The sequence below is a fragment of the Nematolebias whitei genome, chromosome 7 (genome assembly GCF_014905685.2).
Source record: "Nematolebias whitei isolate Nwh7 chromosome 7, NemWhi1, whole genome shotgun sequence".
Lineage (NCBI taxonomy): Eukaryota > Metazoa > Chordata > Actinopteri > Cyprinodontiformes > Rivulidae > Nematolebias > Nematolebias whitei.
The window spans coordinates 27,059,714-27,082,501 of record NC_056504.1 but is presented as its reverse complement, the minus strand read 5'-3'; the positions used below and the strand labels follow the sequence as shown (position 1 = coordinate 27,082,501).

Sequence of the window (22,788 nt, the reverse complement as noted above, 5' to 3'; positions counted from 1 at the left end):
TAACAACATAATTAATCAGCAAGCTGTACAATTATGATCAACCACACGGCGGTGATTGGAAGACTTTACACAGACATTTCTAAAATATCTGGAATGATATGCTGGAGAACAACTGCAACTAAGTTGAACGAGAGAAGTTCAGAGGAATTATGAAAAAGTCTGTTCTGGGATGATCTCACGACTCCTGAGGTTTAGCTGTTCTTACGGAGACGCTGGAAGAGTTGAAAGGAAAACTCTACACCAACGCCGAAACTATCATCTGCAAAGGTAAAGAGTCGATCTCAACCAAAGTGTACCGTGGGTTAAGCTGCATCCAAAAGGAGCGTGTTGTCGTTCTGGGCTACAGACCTACATCTTATACAGATACATACATCTTCACCCATCTCTCTCCATTTAAACTCCCTTCATTTCCCATCTTTAAAGCTCTTCTACCTGCCAGTAATTAATCCAGATATTTTCAGAAATGTCTGTTGTAAAGCTTGAACCCAGAAAATCATGGCCGTATGGTTTTCCTGACTGTAAAGCTAATTAATTAAGCTGTTGTTGTAATCAATTTTGCCAAATTAATGTAAATGTATGATGTTAAACTTTGATTCTGTTAATAAATGACCACATTCATTTGATGGGTCAAAGAAAATTAACGTCTCACGTCACATTTAATTTCAATGCACGATATTATTCAGTCCAGAAAAATGAATGGATCCGTTTAATTTATGGATAATATATCACAGATATATGTTCCTCTACACAGTTTCCATCATTAAATAAGTTTACATGAGTGGTGCACAAGAGTAGAACATCCTGTCCATTGACTAGTTTGTGCAATGGAGGATTAATTTTAACATGTTTGCTCCCATCTATTTCCTCAATAAATCCTAAAGCTGTCCTTGGAGGTAAGAAAATATCATGGTTAGTTGAGATCTGGACTGAAATTTGTACCATTTTTGGAGCTCCAACAGGCATGTCAACCAGAGCAGGAAATGGCTCCAAACCGTCTGGCAGGATGCAGTCTGTCGGGTTCAAACAACATTACTCCTCCTTCTGGAAAAGTTCTGATACGACATTTCACTTCACCGATTTGGCCACTTTGAACATTAAGACCTTTCTTTCCAACTCTCACTGCTGAACTCTTTGATTACTCCTGGGACGCCATGGTGCAGACGACAGAGACTAACGTTTCAACCCTATTTTTTTTTATTCTCAAGGCCTCTGACAGCAAGTCCACCAGATTAATGTTGTTTGTCTGATCAGTGTTTCCCATTATGATTTCTTGGATCACATTGAAACCTAGCAAAGGGCTGCTAACACTCTCTTGACTTACAAGCAATGGAACAAAGAGGGCAACTGACCCATATTTGATGCTTTTGATCTCGAGCAGGACTTCTATCCATCCATCAAATGGCACCTCTGTTCCATTAGCTGCAGTGACTTTGAGAGGATGTTCTGGTAGTAGGCTTTCAAGTGGTTGGATTGTTACATTTGGTAAAGCTTTCTGCACCCATGACTTCTCTACTATGCTAACTTGTGCTCCACTGTCCAACAGCATCTGCAGTTTAACTCCATTTAGTTGGCACGTCACAGTGCATCTGCCACCAATCAGCTGTGCAACATGTTTCTTCTTAGTAAAATTGTTTTGTTTGATAGGCTTGGTAGAAGATGGTGTTTCCTCCTGAGGATACAGTTTTTCAGTAGCGTGGGACTCTTCATTCTCTCTGGTCACTGGTGGTCCCACCCCAGTGACCTTGTCCAGTTTCCCGACAGGTTGAGTTTCATCAGACAGCCAATAGCTCTTTGTCCCTCTTTCCCACACTTGAAACAGTGACTGCAGTTATCATTTCCCGAGGAGACACATTGATGACATATTCGTTTAACTTCTGACGTTGCTGGCTGTTTTTGATGTGGAAAAGTTGTGCGAGTGCTTTCAGTCCCTGAACTAACCATGGGTCTTAAAGTGTTCTCTAAACTCTTGGTCAGTGATGAAACATGTGCTGTTAGCTCCTGTATGGCAGTACGGTTAGCTTGAACTTCTGCCTGCATCTGAACTGCATTCTGACTTTTCTTATCCATCTGCACTGTACTGACAGTGACTGCTTTTGGTTTGACAGTCTGACCTAATCTATGTTGTCTCTCTGTGTCTTCACCTACTGACTTTGTTATCACGTCTAGTATAAAATCATCAGTAACTCTCATCTGAAATGTGGGGTTTAAGATCTCGTCGGATGTATGAATATTTTTCATGTATCCCCTGATAAAGTGAATGCAGGAACATTTCCTGAACTAATTTTTTATCATACTGGAAACCTGTACTTACTTTAGAAGCAAAAAGTACATGCTGTTTTAACCCCATCAGTCTATACATAAACTGTTGTGGACCTCTTTATCATGTTGTCTTGCATTGCTCAGTTCCTGGAATAATTCAGTACTGCTCTTATCTTTAAGATGTGCTCGGAGAAAATGCTTCAGCTCAGCTACAGTCAGACTATCTTTTGTGATAAGCATGTCTTTGAATGTACCTGGTTTAATTATTCTGAGTACTGTTCTAATGATCTCAGCCTCTGTGAAACCTTCACTTAATCCTTCATCAATTTGCTTGCACAAACAGTTAAAGCTCACATCTGAATCAGAATCTGAGATTTGACCAGCATGAATCCTAAATTCTTTATGTGGGAGTAATGCAGCAACATCTGTCAGTTTTACCAACCCGGTTACCTGATCAGCAACTACTGGTGTTGACACGGTCTTGCTCATCACTGATGCTGCTACAGTCTGCTCAGTCTCATACATTGATGCCACTGTGTCTTCATCCACTGAACGATGCTGGTTCTCTACTTCCTGGGATGGCTGCAGTTCATCAATGAGGTCACAAAACACCAGCAGGCGAGACGTCCCTTGGTCCTCCAGACTCCTCAATCGCTTACTTCTCAAAAAGTCAACAATGAAGTCAAAGAGTTCCACTTCAGATGAATCCTCCCCTGGCACCTCCTCTCCCACCTTATCTTGGCATGAAACTGCTAGCTAGTGAAGCAGGTCTCTTCTAGCATTGTTAATCAATTGGTGAAGCAGCTGCTGGATCTCCCACTGTAGCTTATGTAGAGTGGCCATCTCTGGTTACCTGGAGTCTTGCCCTTAGGTCATCAGCTCATGGAACAGGAAGTCAGGATCCCACGGTTCTTTGATGGATAGCACCAAGCCAGCAGGAGGCGCTATCCCGGACGAGCCCCCAAATATATTACCTTGCAACCTAGGATGGGTTGAGGGTAATATGATTTTGTTCTCTCAACGTGTGACGCTGTGACACAGAAAAGATGAGACACACACGTTGAGCTTCCATTAGCATCTAACAGGAAGGTTTATTCTTCTGCGTGAACCTACTTCATATCAAATACTTGAGGTACCACCGAATAACTGTGATACATAGCCCTTAGATTCAGTAAATCACAAATGGCCATATCCCTTTAAACCGAACGAAAATTATTTTAACATGCTCCATTTAACATGCATTTTATCACATAAAATATATTCACAGATGGCTTTTAATTATCCAAACCATATTATTTTTTTAGTCAATGCTTTAACCCAAATACCTTGTCCCTTATCTCAGACCTTTTGTATTTTTACCTATTTTTATTCTGCACAAACATACTGTAATATTTAAGCATTTTAGCTTTTAACTGTATCCATTGTTTTAACAGAACAGTTTTTCTCTTACACGAAAAAACTAATCTTTAAACTGAAAAGGTTCAATGCTCCTTTAATGCTGTCTCTCTTTACTAAGCTTCACACCTACGCAGCCATTACTTACTCACTTAATGTCATAACAATATACTTTATCTGTTTTTTCATTAACCCATAAAGAAATGTCCATTTTATAAATAAAGAGAACAAAAAAATGTTCTTTGTGTGAGAACAGCTTCACAAAGTGCAAAGTATATTACGTTCAAAGTGAATTCAGCAGTCCTTCAGCTGTTGCTCAGCTAGCTCAACCCACATACATAGAATCTGCTAGCATTAGCATTAATTAGCATCTAGGTATATATCCTGTTTTCTACACAATACTCATCAGAAACTGCATAACGTGACTCTCTAGTTGACTCACAATTCAATAACATCTTCAACACTTAAAAGTAGATGATATACATGCATTAACATACATATTTACTGACCTGTGACACAGTAAAGATGAGACACACACGTTGAGCTTCCATTAGCATCTAACAGGAAGGTTTATTCTTTTACGTGCCCAACTTTCTCTGACACCAATGTGACAGGTGCCCCCTAGCGGCCATATGTGGAATTGCACGGAATAACTGAAATAACACTAAAGCACTTATTACAATGAGAAATTAAAGATAGAAAAAGAAAAATAATGTCGGGGTGCCTAATTTTATACTTAGTGCTTTCATTTATTTAGCACAACTTGATTTTCACCCCTCTACGTACACAATTTAATTCCACCACATGTGCCACATGGGGTGCGAATGACAAATAAAGAACCTTAATTGAATCCTTAAACCTTAAAAAAATCCATCTTTACTGAACTCTGTAGTCATTCAAGAGTCACAGAGCACCAGTTGTGTGATTCTTTTGAAGAATCATTCAACTGTCTCTGCTTTCTAGTAAATAATCCTTATTTAAAGGGAGCCCTCCAGAACCTGGTCACTGAACGCCTCACCCTTTACTGAATCATCTCCAGCGCTGCAGCTCACCTACCCCACCCGCTTCACTCAGCCTCCTGTCTCTGGCCCTGCTATATGACATTATATGACATTTAGGCATGACATCACAGGATTATCGCTGTCATTCAGAAACAAAGACATGCGTGAACTTTTCTCCGCACTCCAGGCAGGAAGATTCCTAGATCACAGATTAGAGCGACTGGCTGTTTTCTTTCCTCTGCTCTGCATGCTGATGCAGCATCAGAACAAACTGGCTGCACCGAGCAAAGATCAGCACACAGGGAGGGAGGCGATGAGGAGTGGGGCTGCCTGCTAGAGGAGCCCACGTGTTCCTTTTTTTTTAATTCCTGTAAGCTGCTGTTCATGGAGGACTGGAGGTAGGCTTTTGTTGTTGTGGGGGGCTGTGTTCTGCTCTCGGGGTCTCTTTGCAGCCTTTGTCTTGGGGGTTTACTCTCTTGGACGTGTTGAGGATTGTAGTGTTAAAAATCTCTGATTTTGACGCTTGTGTTTTTGCAGTAGACATATGGAGACTCGGGATGCTCTTGTTATTAAAGATGAGGATGCTGGACAGAACCTGCTGTCTGTACTTTTGAAAGAGGGGAGACGGAAGAGTGAGTCAAGCTGTGGGTTGATAACTAAACCTTGGAAGATGCTGTTTGTTATTGATGATACTTTAGTTACATGTTTACTATAAATAACTCACCTGGTTGTGTACCTTAATTTAGATTTATTGATTCAGTTTAGTGTTTCTGTTACAGTTTTTAATGTATGCGTGTTGATTTAGTTATTAAGTGGAAAAAGCTAGTTTGTGTTTTGTTCTCTATGAGCAAGGCAAAGGCTGAACAAAAGCCCCCATCTCAGCATGTAGCTAATGGCTTAACCAAGCATAATAAACACCCACGTCTCCAGCTACTCTCCACGCTGCAATGCTGCATCTGTTTTGCTGAAAACTGTCGTGTTCTCTGTGGAGACTCCCGTTTTTCCACGAGGTTTTAGATTCCTGTTGGATCATTACTCAACTTACTTCCTCGTTTACCTTTCATTGTGAAATGTGTTGCTTCATCCTCTGGTCCAGGACTGACCCAAATACCCATCACATGCTCCACCCCTCCCTCTGAGCTCCCATCAAAACACGCCGCTGCTGCTTCTCTTTCTATTGTTTGATTTATGCTGGATCTGGTTCAAACTGTTTTTTTATTAACAGCTTTTTATTATGAGGCTATTATACAGGTGCATCTCAAAAAATTAGGATATTGTAAACAAGTTTTTTTTTTGTCAAACATTTCAGAAATTGAAACTCGTTACATAGATACTTTACACATAGTGAAATATTTCAGAACTTTATTTCTTGTAATGTTGATGATTATGGTTTACAGATAATGAAAAACCAAAACTCAGTGTTTCAGAAAATTAGAATATTCCACAGTCAGCTAAGTCAGTGTGGGCAGGAGCCAAGTCCTGCTGGAAAATGAAATCAGCATCTCCATAAAGCTTGTCAGCAGAAGGAAGCATGAAGTCTCTAAATGTCCTGGTAAATGCTGAGTTGGCTGCCAACTTCAGAGAACCCAGTGGACCAGCACCAGCAGAGGACATGGACCCAAACCATCACTGACTGTGGAAACTTCACTCTGGACTTCAAGCAACATGGATTCTGGGCCTCTCCACTCTTCCTCCAGACTCTGGGACCTTGATTTCTAAATGATGCAAAATTTACCAGTACTTTCATCTGAAGGACATTGGACCACTGAGCCCAGTTCTTTGTCTCCTCAGCAGGTAAGATGCTATCTCTGGTTCAGGAGTGGCTGCACTTGAGGAATGAGACATTTGCAGTTCATGTCTAGAAGTTAATGAGCTGATCAGGATGTGACACCAAGAGTTTACAATATTGAACCTCTTCACAATTTTCTAATTTTCTGAGACAGTGAATTGTTTTTTCATTATGTGTAAGCCATGATCATCAAAATTACAATAAATAAAGGCTTGAAATATTTCAGTCTGTGCAATGAATCTATGAGTTTCACTTTGTGAATTGACTGACAAAAAATGAACTTTTTCACAATATTCAAATTTTGTAGATGCACCTGTATAACAAGCTTTCAATCTGGTGGCTTAAAATTTACCCAGAAATAAAGGGGAAAAAAAGATTAGGTGTTTAGATATAAAACACTTTTAATTTTTTTGTAAAATATATGTTTTTTAAACAAAACCTTTTGTTTTTAAACAGCCATACCACCTGTTTCCTTCTTTTTTGCACTCCTGTTGCAAAGCCCAGTTCTTTAGCTTTGCATTTAGCAACAGACATACAAGCATTAATGATCATCTCATTAAACTCTTAGACAGAAAGCAAATGAACACATTTTCCTAAATGTCAATTATTTAAACTTGCAAAGTTTGTCATACATCACAGGTTAGACCGCTTCTCGGCATTTGGGGCATTTATTGAACGTCTGCATAAAAAAGGCATCAGTCAATACTGCACCACATCAGAAATCCCTATCAGATGCTCTCCCTGTCACATCCTCTGTTTATTGATATTTAGTATTCCAGCAGAGTCTCCATGAAACCTGCTGCCTCTGCAGATGGCATTTCACTGCATAGATAACAGCTTTGTCAGATGAGTCTCCTTATGGTTGTTTTCACATCATGTTTTTCTTTCCAGTTCATTTGCATCTTCTTTTTGGATTTTATCCTGATCTCCATTCTGTTTGGGACATAGTTTGCTTGTGTGCTCCTTTTGTTTTGTAGTTTGCTGATTTCCTCTCACTGCACACATTCATAACTCACTTTGTATGGTTTTGTGAAACCTCATTGTGTTGTATAATGTCGGGGAAAAAAAATAAAAATTAAGACTATGGCATGGATTGTGTAGCTCCTGTTGCTGTAATTTAGTTGGCTTTCTTTACAGTACCCAATTACCAGCTGATGAGTCTCTAGTATATGCTAGTTCTAAGTTGCCCAAATATGTGTTAACAAATATGTATGTAAAATTTAGGTAAATATGGAAGACTGTAGGAGACAAATGAATTTTACTTTTAAAATGTTGGATATTAGGAAATAATTCTCACCATAGTGACCCATTAACAGTGACAGATATTGAAAACGGATATTTTTGCTTTTGTCACCCAAAGGCATAGAGCGATAATGTTTTTGTCCCTGTCTCTGTTGGGAAAAAAATAAACAACTAAGCCTATGAAGCACAGAATGGCTTTTAATAAAACTCTCAAAAAATAGTCATTGGTTGTACATCCATAAATAATTCTGTTTTGGTCGATCCAATTCAAGATGCAAGAAATATTATCTTTAACTGGATAATATCTATGTAAAATTTAAAATAAAAATTATTTATCCTATTAACAAGTATATATATCTGAAGCAATAAGAAGTTTTGCTTAAATAAATCCATCTATGTTTGGAGTAGATGATGTTTCTAAATGAGCTCTGATAAACCTGTTTGTAAATTTCTTATGCATTATATTAGTTAATTCAACTGAAATGGAGTTTTGCTTCTTTCCAAATGTCAGCAACAACTGTTCTTTTTGTCAGCGTGAGGGTGAAAGTATTGAATATTTATTTGTGGAATGTTCTCATGCTGTAATATTTTGGTCTGATTTGCAAAGGCTCCTTACAGAAAATACTTGGAAAGAACATTGTATTATCAAAATGGCAAATATTGCTCATCTTTAACAATTCAGCGTTTTCTTCAGATGAAATATATAGTAAATCTAATTATAATCCTGGCAAAATAGTATGTCCACAAGATGAAATGGTGTGGAAAATCCCTTCATTTAATATTTTTTAAAGAAACTGGCTTAAAACATATATTACCTCTGTGGAAAAACTTAATTTAAATAATCAGAAACTTGTAAAAACAATTACTCTTCTCAAGAAATTTAACTTTATTTCATAACACTTCATCTACATATTGTTTTATTTTACTAATTTATGTATAAATTTATTTAACTCTTTTTTTGTACCTTATTTAGTTTACTTTGTGTATTGTAAGACCTTTACACCAATATTGCCAATGTATCTGTCTATTATTTATATATCATTATTCCTTTGTTTATTTATTTATTTTCTTTAATAAAATTTGATATTGTGATTGTGTTGAAGATATTTATATGCAATGTTATTTGTTTGAAATAAAGTACTTTTTGGAAAAGGAAAAAAAAAAAGAAAAGTGACATTTTGTGTCCAAGGACAAACAACAAATAGGACAGGTTTATTAAGAAAAAAAAGAAAGTCATGCTGGATACATGAAAAAAAAAAAAAATCCAATTCAAGATGGCCTCCAAAGCTAATCAAATCAACCTTAGCCAATCCAAAAGGGTTATACCTCAGTCAGTTTTACAGACACTGAGCTATAGATTAATGTGGTAGGCGTCGAGACCGATTAACTTATTGTGGTAGGCGTCGAGACCGATCCCCAACTCATGGTTAAGGGCCTGCCCACTGCCGGTACCCACCCCACTCAGCCTGGTTTATGGGACCATCTTGTTGGTGGTTCCAAGTGAACTGCTCTGATGTGACCATTTTGACATGAGCAGACAGCTGCTGTTGATTGGCCAGTGGAGCTACGTCACTGAATGACCCACCCAGCAAAATTGAAAACTGCAAAACTGAACCTCCATTTCCTCTCTGATCATTTCCAGTGTGTTGTTTCTGCTAGTTTCTGGTATGGAAGCTCCAAAAATGGTGCAGTGAACTAATGATGGGTTCCTAACTTTATTGGCCGATGTTATAATTCAGTGTGAGCTGAACGGCGCCACAAGAAATTAGTTCCTTTACAGAGAGATATCAGAGATGATGGTTCAGCATGGCTACACCTGACTTCTAAGCAGTGCCAGGATAAGCTAAAAGAGTTAAAGTCTGACTATAGGGCAGTTAAGGACCACAACATGTGAAGTGGCTCGAACACAATGACCAGTTACAATACTGCACGCTTTGCATTGACAATCCCACTCACATATAGGAAACAAGTCACAGTGGTAAACCACCTAACCTGAGAAGAACTGATAAGACGAGAAGCAAGCGCTGTCGCATTTATTCATTCAACCTTTATTTAGACAGATAAATCCCATTGAGCCTCAAGGACTCATTTACAAGAGAGACCTGACTTATCAATGGCAACGCAGCTTAACAGATCTCATGAGACCTTCAAATATGGCATGAGATAAAGTATGATCAAAACAGCTTTAACTTCATCCCTTCTCATCACAAGACAATTGTACTTCAAAACTCTGACATAAATGGTGGCGGGTGATATATGTTCCATCAAACATGACAAATCTTTTAATTCTGAACTACGTTTGAATATTTATGACCAAAGAAAAACTGTCTTTTTTTCTTGTAATTATTTCAATTTAATCATTAATCGTTTTTTTTACTTCTAAAAATGTATCTTGTTTTTTTTTTTTCTTCTCCTGGGGATATCTTGGATGCTATAGTGTTGAGTGTTTGTGATGTATTTCTAGCATTGGCAGCACCTAATTAGCTCTTAGCGAAAGCCAAGTAAAAATCTCTTGCTTGTTTCAGGCCAGTTTGACAGCATAGATCGTTTTTAAATTGCAGTGTGGGTTGTGAACTGAACCTGAACTGATGGAGGTGGGTGAGACTGCAGCAGCATCAGAATAACGTTAGAGTTGTGAGTTTGTCTTTGCTCAGTTATTATCCAGAGATTGTCGTCTATTAGAAACAGATCACTGCCTTCCTATACACAGACAGACAGACAAAGTCCGTCATCCGTTGCTCGGGTGCTTGTTTCATTTCGTAATTTTGTCTTTTCAGCCGTTATTAGCAATCCTGTCTTTGGTTTTTTTCTGCAGAAGTTGTTGAAGTGAAGGATTATGTTATTTGACTAGAATCACTCTGTTGTTAAGAAAGTATAAAAGCAAGTCAAGTGGATGCCTCTGAAAATTAAAAGTCATTACATTTATTGACAGAGTCTTCATAGGAAAGCTGCCTGAAGCACTTAAGTTATGACGGTGATAGGCTGGATCCAAAGTACTTGAAATCAAATGTTCTCAGTGTGTGGTAAAAATGGCAGCCAACTTTTTATTTCCTCTTGCAATCATCACTACCGTAAGTGTGTTGTCTTTGATTTAAACTTTGTGATAATGTAGCAACTAGTGCTGGTTGTATTAATTTATAAAACCTTTGCATGCTGGTTTGAGCTCCGCCTATACTAGTGTGAAATCAACATTAGATATTTTTTTAACTGGTTTCCTGGGGTCTAGTGGAGAGCTTTATTTACTAACAGAATAAATTACTTAAAATAATATTAGCCTACAAAAATAGCCTTTAAAACATTTTCTCCATGGAAATAAATAAAGAGCTCTTCAATTCCTATAAAAACACTTGTCTGAATTTATTTCAGCATTCTTGCTATATTGTTGTCTTCTTGAGTTCCTTTTAGCTTTTAGCTACTGTCTTGCTAACTTGATCTCTTAGCTACAGTTTGCTCATTTTAACTCTCAGCTACAGTTTTGCTCATTTTAGCTTTGGTTTTAACTAAGCTTTGTTAAATTTGTTTTTAGAAAAAGTTTTGTTAATTTCGTCTTTTAGCTATCATTTACTAATTTTAGCTTTCCGTTATAGTTTTAGCCAAGGCTTCTAATTTTAGCTTTTAGTAACAGTTTTAGCTAAGGTGTCTAATTTTAGTTTTTAGTAACAGTTTTAGCTAAGTCTTCTAATTTTAGTTTTTAGCTACAGTTTGCTCATTTTAACTCTTAGCTACAGTTTTGCTAATTTTAGCTATGGTTTTAACTAAGGCTTTGTTAAATTTGCTTTTAGAAAAAGGTTTGTTATTTTTATCTTTTAGCTACCATTTACAAATTTTAGCTTTTAGTAACAGTTTTAGTTAAAGCTTATAATTTTAGCTTTTAGCTATGGTTTGCTCATTATAACTATTAGCTACAGTTTTGCTAATTTTAGCTATGGCTTTGTTAAATGTTGCTTTTCATTATAGTTTTATAGTTTTAGCCAAGGCTTCTAATTTTAGCTTTTAGTAATAGTTTTAGCTAAGGCTTCTAATTTAGTTTTTAGATACAGTTTTGGTAAGTTTATCTTTTCACTACGATTCAAATCCTAACAACTATTAATTTTTCACAGTGTCTCATTGTTCAGTTTTATTCACTGTTTTGATTCTGTGTGATTAAATATTTTGTTGTGCATATTTTGTACCAAACATAATTTTACTGGAAACATATTCTTACATTTCTGTCCCCACCTTAAGACAACTAATTTAATATGGTTGTTGAAATGCTTTAAATTCTGAATTGGGGTTAAGATATTTTAATTGATCAATACTGAATTACACTTAGTGTAGAAATTGTTATCGTCTTGAATAAAACTAGTTGCTTTATTACAATCAGTTTCAAATCAGATTTATAAGGTCAGAGGCAGCTTTTATGAGCTTTAATTTGTCTCACACATCCTAACTTTCATGCAGTCGACAGTCTGAGTGTTTACGTTCCTCTGTGCTCATTTTCTCTGACAGTGCATGAAGAGCATCACTCTGCTGCAGACCTCCACAGCCTGAAGCCACCCTGCCAAATCTGTGACCATGTCTGGAGCCTACGATGAGTACGCCAGCCAGGAGGAGACTACAGACAGTTTCTGGGAGGTGAGACAGAAGCCTTTGACAGATTAAATCAAATTGGGGAGTGACACCAGTTTGTGATGAACTCCAAGTAACCCAAATGGGAGAGGGGAGAAGACAAAAGATATGAGCAAGCAGACATAAATCAGACATGCACTCAGCAGCAACTAATTTATCACCACTGTTGGCTCACCGATCTTTGGATGCTTCAACTTCACACTCCAGGTTACGACGCCCACACATTTTCTCAGCAACACAACAAATTGCTAGGTTTTAGTGCCATCATTCCAGAATGAGACAAAAAGGACATTTTATCACGTCTTTAGAAAATGCGTAAGTGGAATTTGAAAACGAATGAATTCAGTGTTTTTGTGAGCTGTTTTTGTTTTATTTTCTGTCCTAATCTTTTTGTTAGAGATGACTCATCCCACATCAATGTCTTTCTCTTCTCAACTATTACTTTATTATCAAACTACTAGATCATATTGATGTCAGGCAAAATTATTAAAGTTGCACTTATTTACCTTTTTTTCTTAACTGTTTTCATTTGTTACATTTTAATAAATTAAAGACTCAGTATTCCGTTAGGAATACACAACACCCACCACCTTTCATGCAAGAGTTTTACACTATAATGATCTTCTGTTTAGAAATGACTATGATATAGCTGTTTTGGTCAAACCTTTAAAATAACAGTATGTACAAATTTAAGACATATTGTAAATCTTGTATGATCTGTTACCACTTATGTGTCACGAACGACTGTTATCGACTACGATGCCAAACTTTAGCTGTAAACTTCACTGAGGTATGGCCATTTTGTGTAGTCTTATGTTCAAATGGTTGTGGTGGCCATCTAGAACTGGGTTTGCTCCAAACGTTAATCACTTATAATGATTACTGTCTGTGAGTTTCACTGAAAACCGTCCAGCTGTATATGGGATATTTTGCTATTTTGCTACCTGCCCCAGTATCTCCATTGCCACTGCCTTCATGTGCTTCAATTCTTGGTTATTTTTAGTCCAAAATGCTGCTGCCAGAGTCTTAACTGGCGTTAGTAGGAGAGCTCATATCTCTACAGTTTTAGCTGCTCTCCATTGGCTCCCTGTCAAATCCAGAATTGAATTCAAAACCTTACCCATAACCTTCAAAGCCCTCAACAACCTAGCTCCATCTTATAGTCAGGGTCTTATTATTCCATATTTTACTAACAGAGCACTTTGCTCTCAGACTGCAGGCTTATCGCAGTTCCTAGAGTTTCCAAAAGCAGAATGAGAGGAAGATCTTTCAGTTATCAGGCTCCTCTCTTGTGGAACCAACTTCCAGTTTCTGCCCGTGAGGCTGACACATTGTCCAGTTTTAAGACTGTACTCAAGACTTTCCTTTTTGATAAATCCTATAGTTAGGGTTGACTTGCTTGTCATGCTGCCATAGGCTACTGGGGGACAAATTGACCTCATTACCTGAAATTAATGATAAAATTGAAGTTTTCATTTGAAATTATTTCTATCTTAACATGTGTTTCTCGACCTGCCATTGTGTATCTGTTCCGCCTTCCTGTCCTCTCAAACCCAACTGCTAAAGGTTTCTTCCAGGAGTTTTTTCTTTCCACTGTCGCCTTCATGCTTGCTCAAGATGAGAGTTCTGTGATGGAGTTAAATTCAAATCAGTCTGCTCCTCAGATAAATAACGTTAAATTATTATTTTTATATATGAATGCCTCTGTTCAGTGCCCTGAGACGACTTCTGTTGTGACTTGGCGCTATATAAATCAACTGAATTGAATTGAATTGAAAATTTAGTTTCAGGCTACAGTGAGAAGACTTTTTTTTAATGAAAGTAAATTGGACTGTTTTTTTCGACATTTTGATAACTGGTATTTTGATAAATCGGTGCCATTGTTTAGATACGTGATGTAAGTAATGTGATTACCTATCAAAAAATTCTTGTGTTCTTAATAAATAATCAACGTTTTTTTATTGACCCACTTAAGTTGTAAAACTGATTTACAATTTAGTTGTGCTGTTTATATTTTTGTGTTTTAATTAAATTGCCCATGACTGAACTTTTAGGGACAGAAATGTTTTTAAGGGTAGAAACGGAAATGCTTACTTGAAGGCACACCTCTTATGGGATATTAGGAAGCCTGTAAGTGGCTGTTAGGTTTAAAATGAATGTTTATGTAATTATTATCAGATTGCATATCCGATATAGCTTTTATTTGTTCAAGGCAGTCAAATTTGTTCATAACTTTATTATTAGTAAGCCTGAGAGTTATCGAATCCAAGCAAGCAGTTACTGGAACACACCCCGTTTAAGAGAGTTCCCGGATCCTGTTCCAGCAGGATCCAGCTCAAATTAATCCCTGCATATAACCGTGTTTGCAATAGCTATTGGTGATTTTGTTCCATCTTAAATTAGGTTACCTGCAAACATTAGTCAGTTGTATTTAGGCCTGTCACAATAACAAATTTTGCTGGGCGATTAATTGTCTCAGAAATTATTGTGATAAATGATGATATTGTTTGAAATTTGACAATAATTAGTAATTATTGTCAAATTTAAGAAGAGATGCTGGCTAATTTTTGTGTAGTACCTTGTTTGACGACTTGATGGCAGTATAAGACTTTTAACCGAAGGATGGAAAGTGAGGGAATGAGCAGCATGTCTCTTTAAGAAAAATTGGAGGGAGGTCTCTTGACGTGACATGGGCTCTGTCTCTTCGGTTCTCTAAATGGCGGACACTCTATGTGGGTTGAGCTCTTTAGCATAAAATTTTTCACACAAAGCTTTTAATAAAAAAATCAGTAAACAAGTTCTCGGCTTCTTTTTGCAGAACTAAACAACTTTTTAGATGAAGGCACGGGTTTTAATCGTGAATTTTTGAGCTTCGACAAGATGGAGGTTTTATTCCCGAGGTCACCTTGTTAGCTTAGCTCATAGCTTAGCTTCTCAGCTTAGCTGCTTTTAACGATCCAAAAATGCAAATTTGGACGGTTAAAATGGATTTTAAAGAAAAGAGAAAAACGAGAAAGGGAGGGGTCAGTGAAGAACACCTGAGTTGAGCTTCTTGTCATCCAGTGTCTTCATTAGAAAGAGAGAGACACGAAGAAACGATAAAGCCGCTAAATTAAAATGAGGTTGATAATTTTCATTTATCATGCAATTAATTGATTTGTTTATCGCAAAAATGCCAAGTTGTATTTACAATTATTATTTTCTAAAAGTTTTATCAAGTTTGTTCAGACAGAGATGAATGTTTTGCTAACTGTACAGACAAACAAACACATGGAAAACAAAACAAAGCAACAAAAATGTTGTGGCTCTGCATTCGCCTTCAGCTGCAGGTGAGAAATACTGATTTGACAGTCAAAAGAAATGAAACCACTTGTCTCAGCTGGTATTACATTGTTCTTACAGCACTGGGGAGCTTCCTTGAACACAAAGAGTTGCACGTTATTTGAGCTACAAGTTCCCAGAAGTTTATTCATTATTGATAAGAGCTGGTGGTGAGTCGTCACAAACCTGGAACAGATTCACCTGATCTCAAATACAGAATGCACACAGTTAAATCTAACATACAGGAGGAACTCTTGCACAGTAGAGACATTTAATAACTTTATTGTTTCAGGTTTTATAATCAATTTCTCATGCTTTAAATTTTCTGTTCACACTGAACTCACACGTGCATGTGTGTGTGTGTGTGTGTGTGTGTGCGCGCGTGTGTGTGTTTGTGTTCAGGAATCAGCTGAAGTAGTAAAAATGTTTGCTTCCAGCACAGAGTCACTTCATCACCGTCGCTCTCTGCGTCACATTAAAGGTGCTGCAGTGCTGCCTGCTAATCGCTGACTCAGCTGACTGCTACTGAAGCGAATCCGCTGTTGAGTACTATCATTTATCCTTCGCCTTCTTTCTTTTCTGCCCAGGCTTATTGGATTTCTTTTTTTAGTGAGTTGAAGGCAAATATCGGTCAGACACTGAGCAAAAAATGTATTTAGTTGATCACATAGGTAAGAAACAACAGTAACCTGGAGTTTTTGTGTCTTTCCTTTATGTATTCAGCTCTGTATCTGGGAAAAACGTTTAGCTCCGTGGGAGATTGTTTCTCCCCTACATCCTTGGAGAGTTGTAATTTACATGACATTAACTTCCTCTATACTTTTTGTTGCATAACTCCTCACACAGCAGCAGCAGTCTCTTCCCTGCTGCTCTCCCCTGCCTGTTCAGTGCACCACCTGCAGGGTGCGAGGAGAGTAAAGTGACATCTCACACAGCGTTGTGTGTGAGAGTGGAAATACAAAACGGTGTAAAACACAACATTTGTGTTCCCTAATAACCATAAAAGCTTCTTATTTTATGTGATGGGCTTTAAGGTTGTTTAACCATTAACTTTTAAACTTTTTTTGTCATTTTGCTTTTATTTGCATATGAAACTGCATAAAGGAAGAATGAGAAAATGACATGGATTTAAGGTCTTTGTAGTCAAAGCACAGGTTATGGTTCCTACTAAAAGCCCCATATACTAGGGATGCATGATATTATCGGCATGGTATCAGTATCGGATGATATTAGCAGTAAAGTTAAATATCGGACATGGGCCATTCCATCAAAATAACTCGCCAATATAAAAGGCACTGTTTATATATATATGTAGTGAGTCACGTGGGTACGTGTCACTAGTTGTAGTATGACAATATATCCCCGTTTATATGCATACTATATTCACGAGTTCCTCATCTTTCTGACTGTAATGTCGTGCATTGAATTTAACAGAAATGCGAACGAGAGACGTTATTATCTTTGACCCATCAAATGAATGGAGTCATTTATTTTCAGAATCAAAGTTTAACATCAAACATTTACATTAATTTGGCAAAATATGAAAATAATAACAGACAGTTTCACAAATAATGAACTTCAAATCACTCGGCGGTGATTTGAGGACTTTGCTTCAGATATTTCTAAAATATCTGTACTAGTTTTGTGAGAGAGAGAAGAGTTTAAGAGGAAATTGAGATTTATCTTACAGAGAAATATGTGAGGGAATTAATATCTGTTGACCAGAAAATTGCACGCTCCCATCAGGTATCTCAGCTTATCCCAGGTACACTTTAGTCGAAGAAGAAACCGTTACCTTGTTGACGATAGATCACCTCAGTAAGAATCCTTCAGACTGATATCAGCGTCTCCGTTGAGAACCGCTAAAATCCTTGGAGAGTCGTGCGTGATTAGTTCAAACAGAATTATAATCCCAAAACGTCTCTGGATTCTCGGCAACTCTGACTCTTCATTGTCAGCAGCTCTCAGACTCTTTCAGATCTTCTCAGACTCCAACTCCAAAACTCTCCATAACTCTAGTTCTCTGGAATCTCTTGGAACCGACTGCACTCCATGAATTCCCCATGAATTCTCTTCTGAACTCCTCGAGAACTAACTGCACTCTACCAGAACCGGGAAGTTGTCACATTTTAAATGAGTTTACTTCCGAGTTTACTTCAGAGCTTTCTGATTCGTGGATGGACCAGAAAGAGGTGTGGTTTTGACGTAAGGTGTTTATCAAAAGTCGAGGTCAGAGAATGAAATTTGTTTAACAACTGACAGAGAGATTATTGCAGAAAAGCAGACTTCGTGGAGTCTCCACTCTGATATCTTCTCAAATAGTTAAACATGACATTTCTTCTTCAGTAAACATTTAGTTGACCGAAGCTTCAACTTTCACATACTTACGACTTGGATCATTTCAGACAGAAAATCAAGAAATGCATATTCAGGTGATTTCTTCTTTGAATGAGGAATAAAAATCATTACTTACTGTTTATGTAAAATAAAAATGAGTAGTTCTTTTCAACCTGTAAGCATTGAGTGAAACCAACACAATTTGATTATCAAAACATTTGTAAGACAGTAATGATCATAGAGGATTGTCCTTTCTGCTTGATTAATTCAAGAAAGAAAGTCATCAGATGGCTCAGACTTATTCAGATCAATGAAAATAACAGTCTCTGTCCATCTGGTAGATTTGAGGTCATCAGGGTCAGATAAGGGTCAGATCATCAGGTCATCAGGTTCACTACATATATATATGTACAGTATATATATATGTGTGTGTGTAAATGTATATATATATATATATATATATATATATAGATATATAGATATATAGATATAGATATATATATATATAAAATAAAATATAAGGCGCTGTTTTTGTATGACAACCCAGTCACAAGGATGCTTGCAGCATCAACACATTAAGACTTCACGTGCACTGTTGAGTTTAGATTTGTGCAAATTTACAAATTTGCACTGTTCGGGTGTTGTCATTGTGTTAAAGAGAGTAAATGTCATGAATAAATTTGACATTAAACATAATCCAAGTTTAAGTGGTACATCATCATTTTCAGCCCCCTTTTTGGCATCTGCATTTGGTAGAAGGCCAAACTGACAAAGATCATGCAGAATAATGTAGTATTTTAATTCCACAGCAGAGCTATGTGGTCTCAGTAAGTAGGTCTAAGGTAAAAAAAATTGTTATTGGTATCGGTTATCGGCCAAATAAGTTTTAACATATTGGCATATCGAATATCGACCCAAAATCCAATATTGTGCATCTCTACTATTTATGGTTATAGAAATGTATTCCAAAACAAATCTACAGGGGCATCTAACAAAAAGTTTCTAATTCTCCACTTGTAAAATTTGCATGTATTATTTTGATGAAGAGAGGGGTGTTAAGATTACTAGTTTGTCTTTATATAAAGTTCCGGCATGCAACCTTTAGAAAATAAGCAAAGTATTAGTTTGTTCTGTCTACAGTTGGACAACAATGATGTGGTGAATATTGTGGGGTGGTAAAATAATCAAATTTTATCCAAATACAACGCTTGCACTCCTGAGACAAGTTAGTGATGCTCACAACAAAATCGAGAAGGGTTCAAAACACCATATGTGACTGTTCTGAAGAAGAATTTGCCGTAGAAATTTACTGCAAACAAACAAAATGAAGCGTCACAAGATATTCTGGAAACTTCCTCGTGAATGGTATTCACCAGCTAATCACTAGCAGTCGTATCTCAGTCAAATACTGCTGTTAATTTTGTTTTGTCTACAATTTTGTGTGAAAGCTGAATCTTTGTGTTTCATTATTTATAATAATTTAATGTATACAAACACAGCCACTTAACTAAATTGCCTTAGCATACTAATACAGTAGCCCATAAGAAACAAACCAGTGACTGGGTCTGGTTTACAGTTTGTAACCTGTGCTACAAGACTGCATTATTTCATGCACACTGGACCTTTAGACGTTTTACCTTAAATCAAATAAATGTTTCTAACATTGTCACTGTAAAGAAGCTAATTACCAAAAATGTTTGAAAAATTGATGATACTACTAGTATTGGTGAGTAAAAGTAGTGCTATGTGTACTTTACAGTGAACATAATACAATGGTCTTTGTTTTTGCTGTAAGGTTGGGAACTACAAACGCACAGTTAAGCGCATTGATGATGGTCATCGACTCTGTAACGATCTGATGAACTGCATCCAGGAGCGTGCCAAAATCGAGAAGGCTTATGCCCAGCAGCTGACGGAGTGGTCCAAGAGATGGAGGCAGCTGGTAGATAAAGGTAGGAGGTTATATAATTATGTGTGTTTTGTTTTTTAGAGTTAGGGTTGCATGTGTATGCTACCATGCTAAAGTTAAAAAATATATGAGGTGTGTTAATTTTTTTTATTGTATTGTCTCATATTTGATGGTCTGACCTTATTGACTAGCAATGCCCCACTGTTTCTTTGTGAAGACAACATGTCTCACTACTTTCTGTGTTTATAAAATCTCTTTAAAACACGTATTGAGTTGTATCATCTGTCATGCCTCCTTTTTCTTGTTTCTACAGATAAGTCTTTAAAGAATCTCGACCTGTCTTGTTTTTGTTGTTACTTTTATGATGAAACAATCTTTAAGGCTATTATGATGCATGCTCAATAATCCAGGTAGAAAAATCTAAAAAAGTTAAATCTGGTCCTCTGGACATTCAAAAAACAAAACAAAGCAAAACAACAAAAAATGTAGAAATGTTTTGTCTTTCATCCGAAAGACTTCCTCAGTCTGAGGTGCTGTATTCAGCTCAGTCTTATAAATAACACCTTCTCAGAGTGGATCAACCACTTTTGCTGCTGACAACCAAAACAAGCTGCTCACAAGATCAAGAGGTCTCAGTCTCTGATAGAGGGCATTTGCAACCCAAGGTGTACCACAAACCCACCCACACAGACCAGTATTTGCAGTTTGACTCCCATCACCCTTTGGAGCACAAGTTAGGAGTCATCAGGACTCTGTATCACAGAGCAGACAGCATCCCCACTAACTCGGGAGCCAGGCAGAAGGAGAAATCCTACACAAAACAGGCTCTAGAGCAATGTGGATATCCTAACTGGGCCTTCCTGAAAGCAGAGAAGAAACCCAAACAGGACTCCAGTCAGCCATCAGCTGAAAAGGAGGAACCCAGACCCAGACCAGTGGTCATTCCGTATGTTGAGGGAGTATCAGAGAAACTGAGACGTTTATTTTCTAAACATAACGTCCCAGTGGCTTTTAAACCCCAAAATACATTACGGCAAAGACTGGTTCATCCCAAAGATCCAGTCCCCCGGCACAAACAGAGCAATGTTGTGTATGCTGTTCAGTGTCAGGAGGGCTGTGATCAGTCTTACATCGGGGAAACTAAACAGCCACTGGCCAAAAGGATGGCCCAGCACAGAAGAGCAACAACATCAGGCCAGGACTCTGCGGTCTACACTCATCTCCAGGCCAGCGGTCACTCTTTCAGAGATGAAGATGGTCACATCCTGGACAGAGAGGAACGATGGTTTGAGAGAGGAGTAAAGGAGGCCATCTTTGTGAAAAGCAATCGTCCATCATTAAACAGGGGTGGAGGCCTCCGTGTTCAACTGTTCCCCTCTTACAATGCTGTTATTGCTAGTATCACTCAACCCCCTGTGAATAGTAAACAGCCATCAGTGTGCTAATGATCCATCGTTAGGCTGATGGTCCTTCTTGAGCATGTGAGCAGCTGGTTTTGGTTGTCAGCAGCAAACTGGTTGATCCACTCTGAGAAGGTGCTATTTAAGAGACTGAGCTGAATACAGCACCTCAGACTGAGGAAGTCTCTTGGATGAAAGACAAAACGTTTCTACATTTTTTTGTTGTTTTGCTTTGTTTTGTTTTTTGAATGTCCAGAGGACCAGATTTAACTTTTTTAGACTTTAAGGCTATTATTCCTCCACCAGGTCCTCAGTATGGCACAGTGGAACAAGCTTGGATGGGTGTGATGGCTGAGGCAGAAAAGGTGAGCGAGCTTCACCAGGAGGTGAAGAACAACCTTGTCAGCGATGACTTCGAAAAGGTGAAGAACTGGCAAAAAGACTCATACCACAAACAGATGATGGGGGGATTCAAGGAGACCAAAGAGGCAGAGGAGGGCTTTAAGAAGGCCCAGAAACCCTGGGCTAAGAAGATGAAAGAGGTGAGGGAGGCTGAATGAATGCTTCTTTTAAAGAATGAATATATATGTGGTTTATCCATGTTCACAATGATGTTGAAATGAAAACATTAAAATAAATTATAGCTTATAGTACTAAAGGTTTGATTGTTTATCAGGATGATGTTTCTGAGAAAACATGCTGATTTGACTGTTTTTAAAACTAGAATTAGACAAATGGGTACCTTGAGGAAATCTGTTCAAACTGGCCTCATATCATTTGTATTTATCCATCACAAAGCAAGCCCTTATTTGTCCTGGAGACTTCCTGATCAGGTGTTTTATATTACCTTTCCTGCTCAGGTGGAGGTTGCTAAGAAGTCATATCACATGACCTGCAAAGAGGAGAAGCTGGCCGCCACCAGAGAGGCCAACAGTAAAGGAGAGGCCTCGACACCTGCAGAACAGAAGAAACTTCAGGAGAAATTAGAAAAGTGCAAACAGGACTCGCAGAAGGTGAGAACATAAACTAGAATGACCCTGTGAGAGCATCGTTATGCAAACATTATTTCTAAAGACAGATCATTCCAGAAATCTAAAAGAATGTGAATATCATTAAAACATCACAAGCAGTTTGAGTCTCATAAAAACAAGGAAATTTTATAAGTTATAAAGAAACATATATTTGGTACCTATTCCTAAAACAGGCACTTTTATAAAGTATGTGTTAATGCTTTATAAGTAGGTTATTCATGATTGTGTCAACATTTCAAAAGGCATTTATAAAGCTGTTATAAAACACTGTTCATACATTGAAGCAGAATCACTGTTTGATCAGATCAAATGTTTCACTCTTTTCATCTTTTCATAATTAGTTTTAAAAATAAAACATTTGTAAGTATATTTCTTGTGTTTAAGCATTTTGTGCATTTGTAGATACGACGTTTGTTTTAACACAAAACATTATTTAGTTTAAAAACTTAATAATAATAATAATAATAATGTCATCACAATGTCAGCACTGTATGTT

The 22,788-nt window shown here is 37.5% G+C and overlaps 1 protein-coding gene across 2 annotated transcripts in view; it reads left to right on the top strand.

The window, feature by feature from the left end:
* pacsin1b (protein kinase C and casein kinase substrate in neurons 1b) overlaps positions 1-22,788 on the top strand; it is an 83,472-nt gene that overhangs the window by 46,872 nt on the left and 13,812 nt on the right. For both annotated transcript variants that reach the window (XM_037678698.1, XM_037678699.1), the window contains exons 2-5: positions 12,175-12,300; positions 19,748-19,904; positions 21,568-21,803; positions 22,122-22,274. In XM_037678698.1, the coding sequence (XP_037534626.1) occupies positions 12,241-12,300; positions 19,748-19,904; positions 21,568-21,803; positions 22,122-22,274 (606 nt within the window). In that variant the 5' untranslated portion in view covers positions 12,175-12,240. The remainder of the gene's footprint in view (positions 1-12,174; positions 12,301-19,747; positions 19,905-21,567; positions 21,804-22,121; positions 22,275-22,788) is intronic.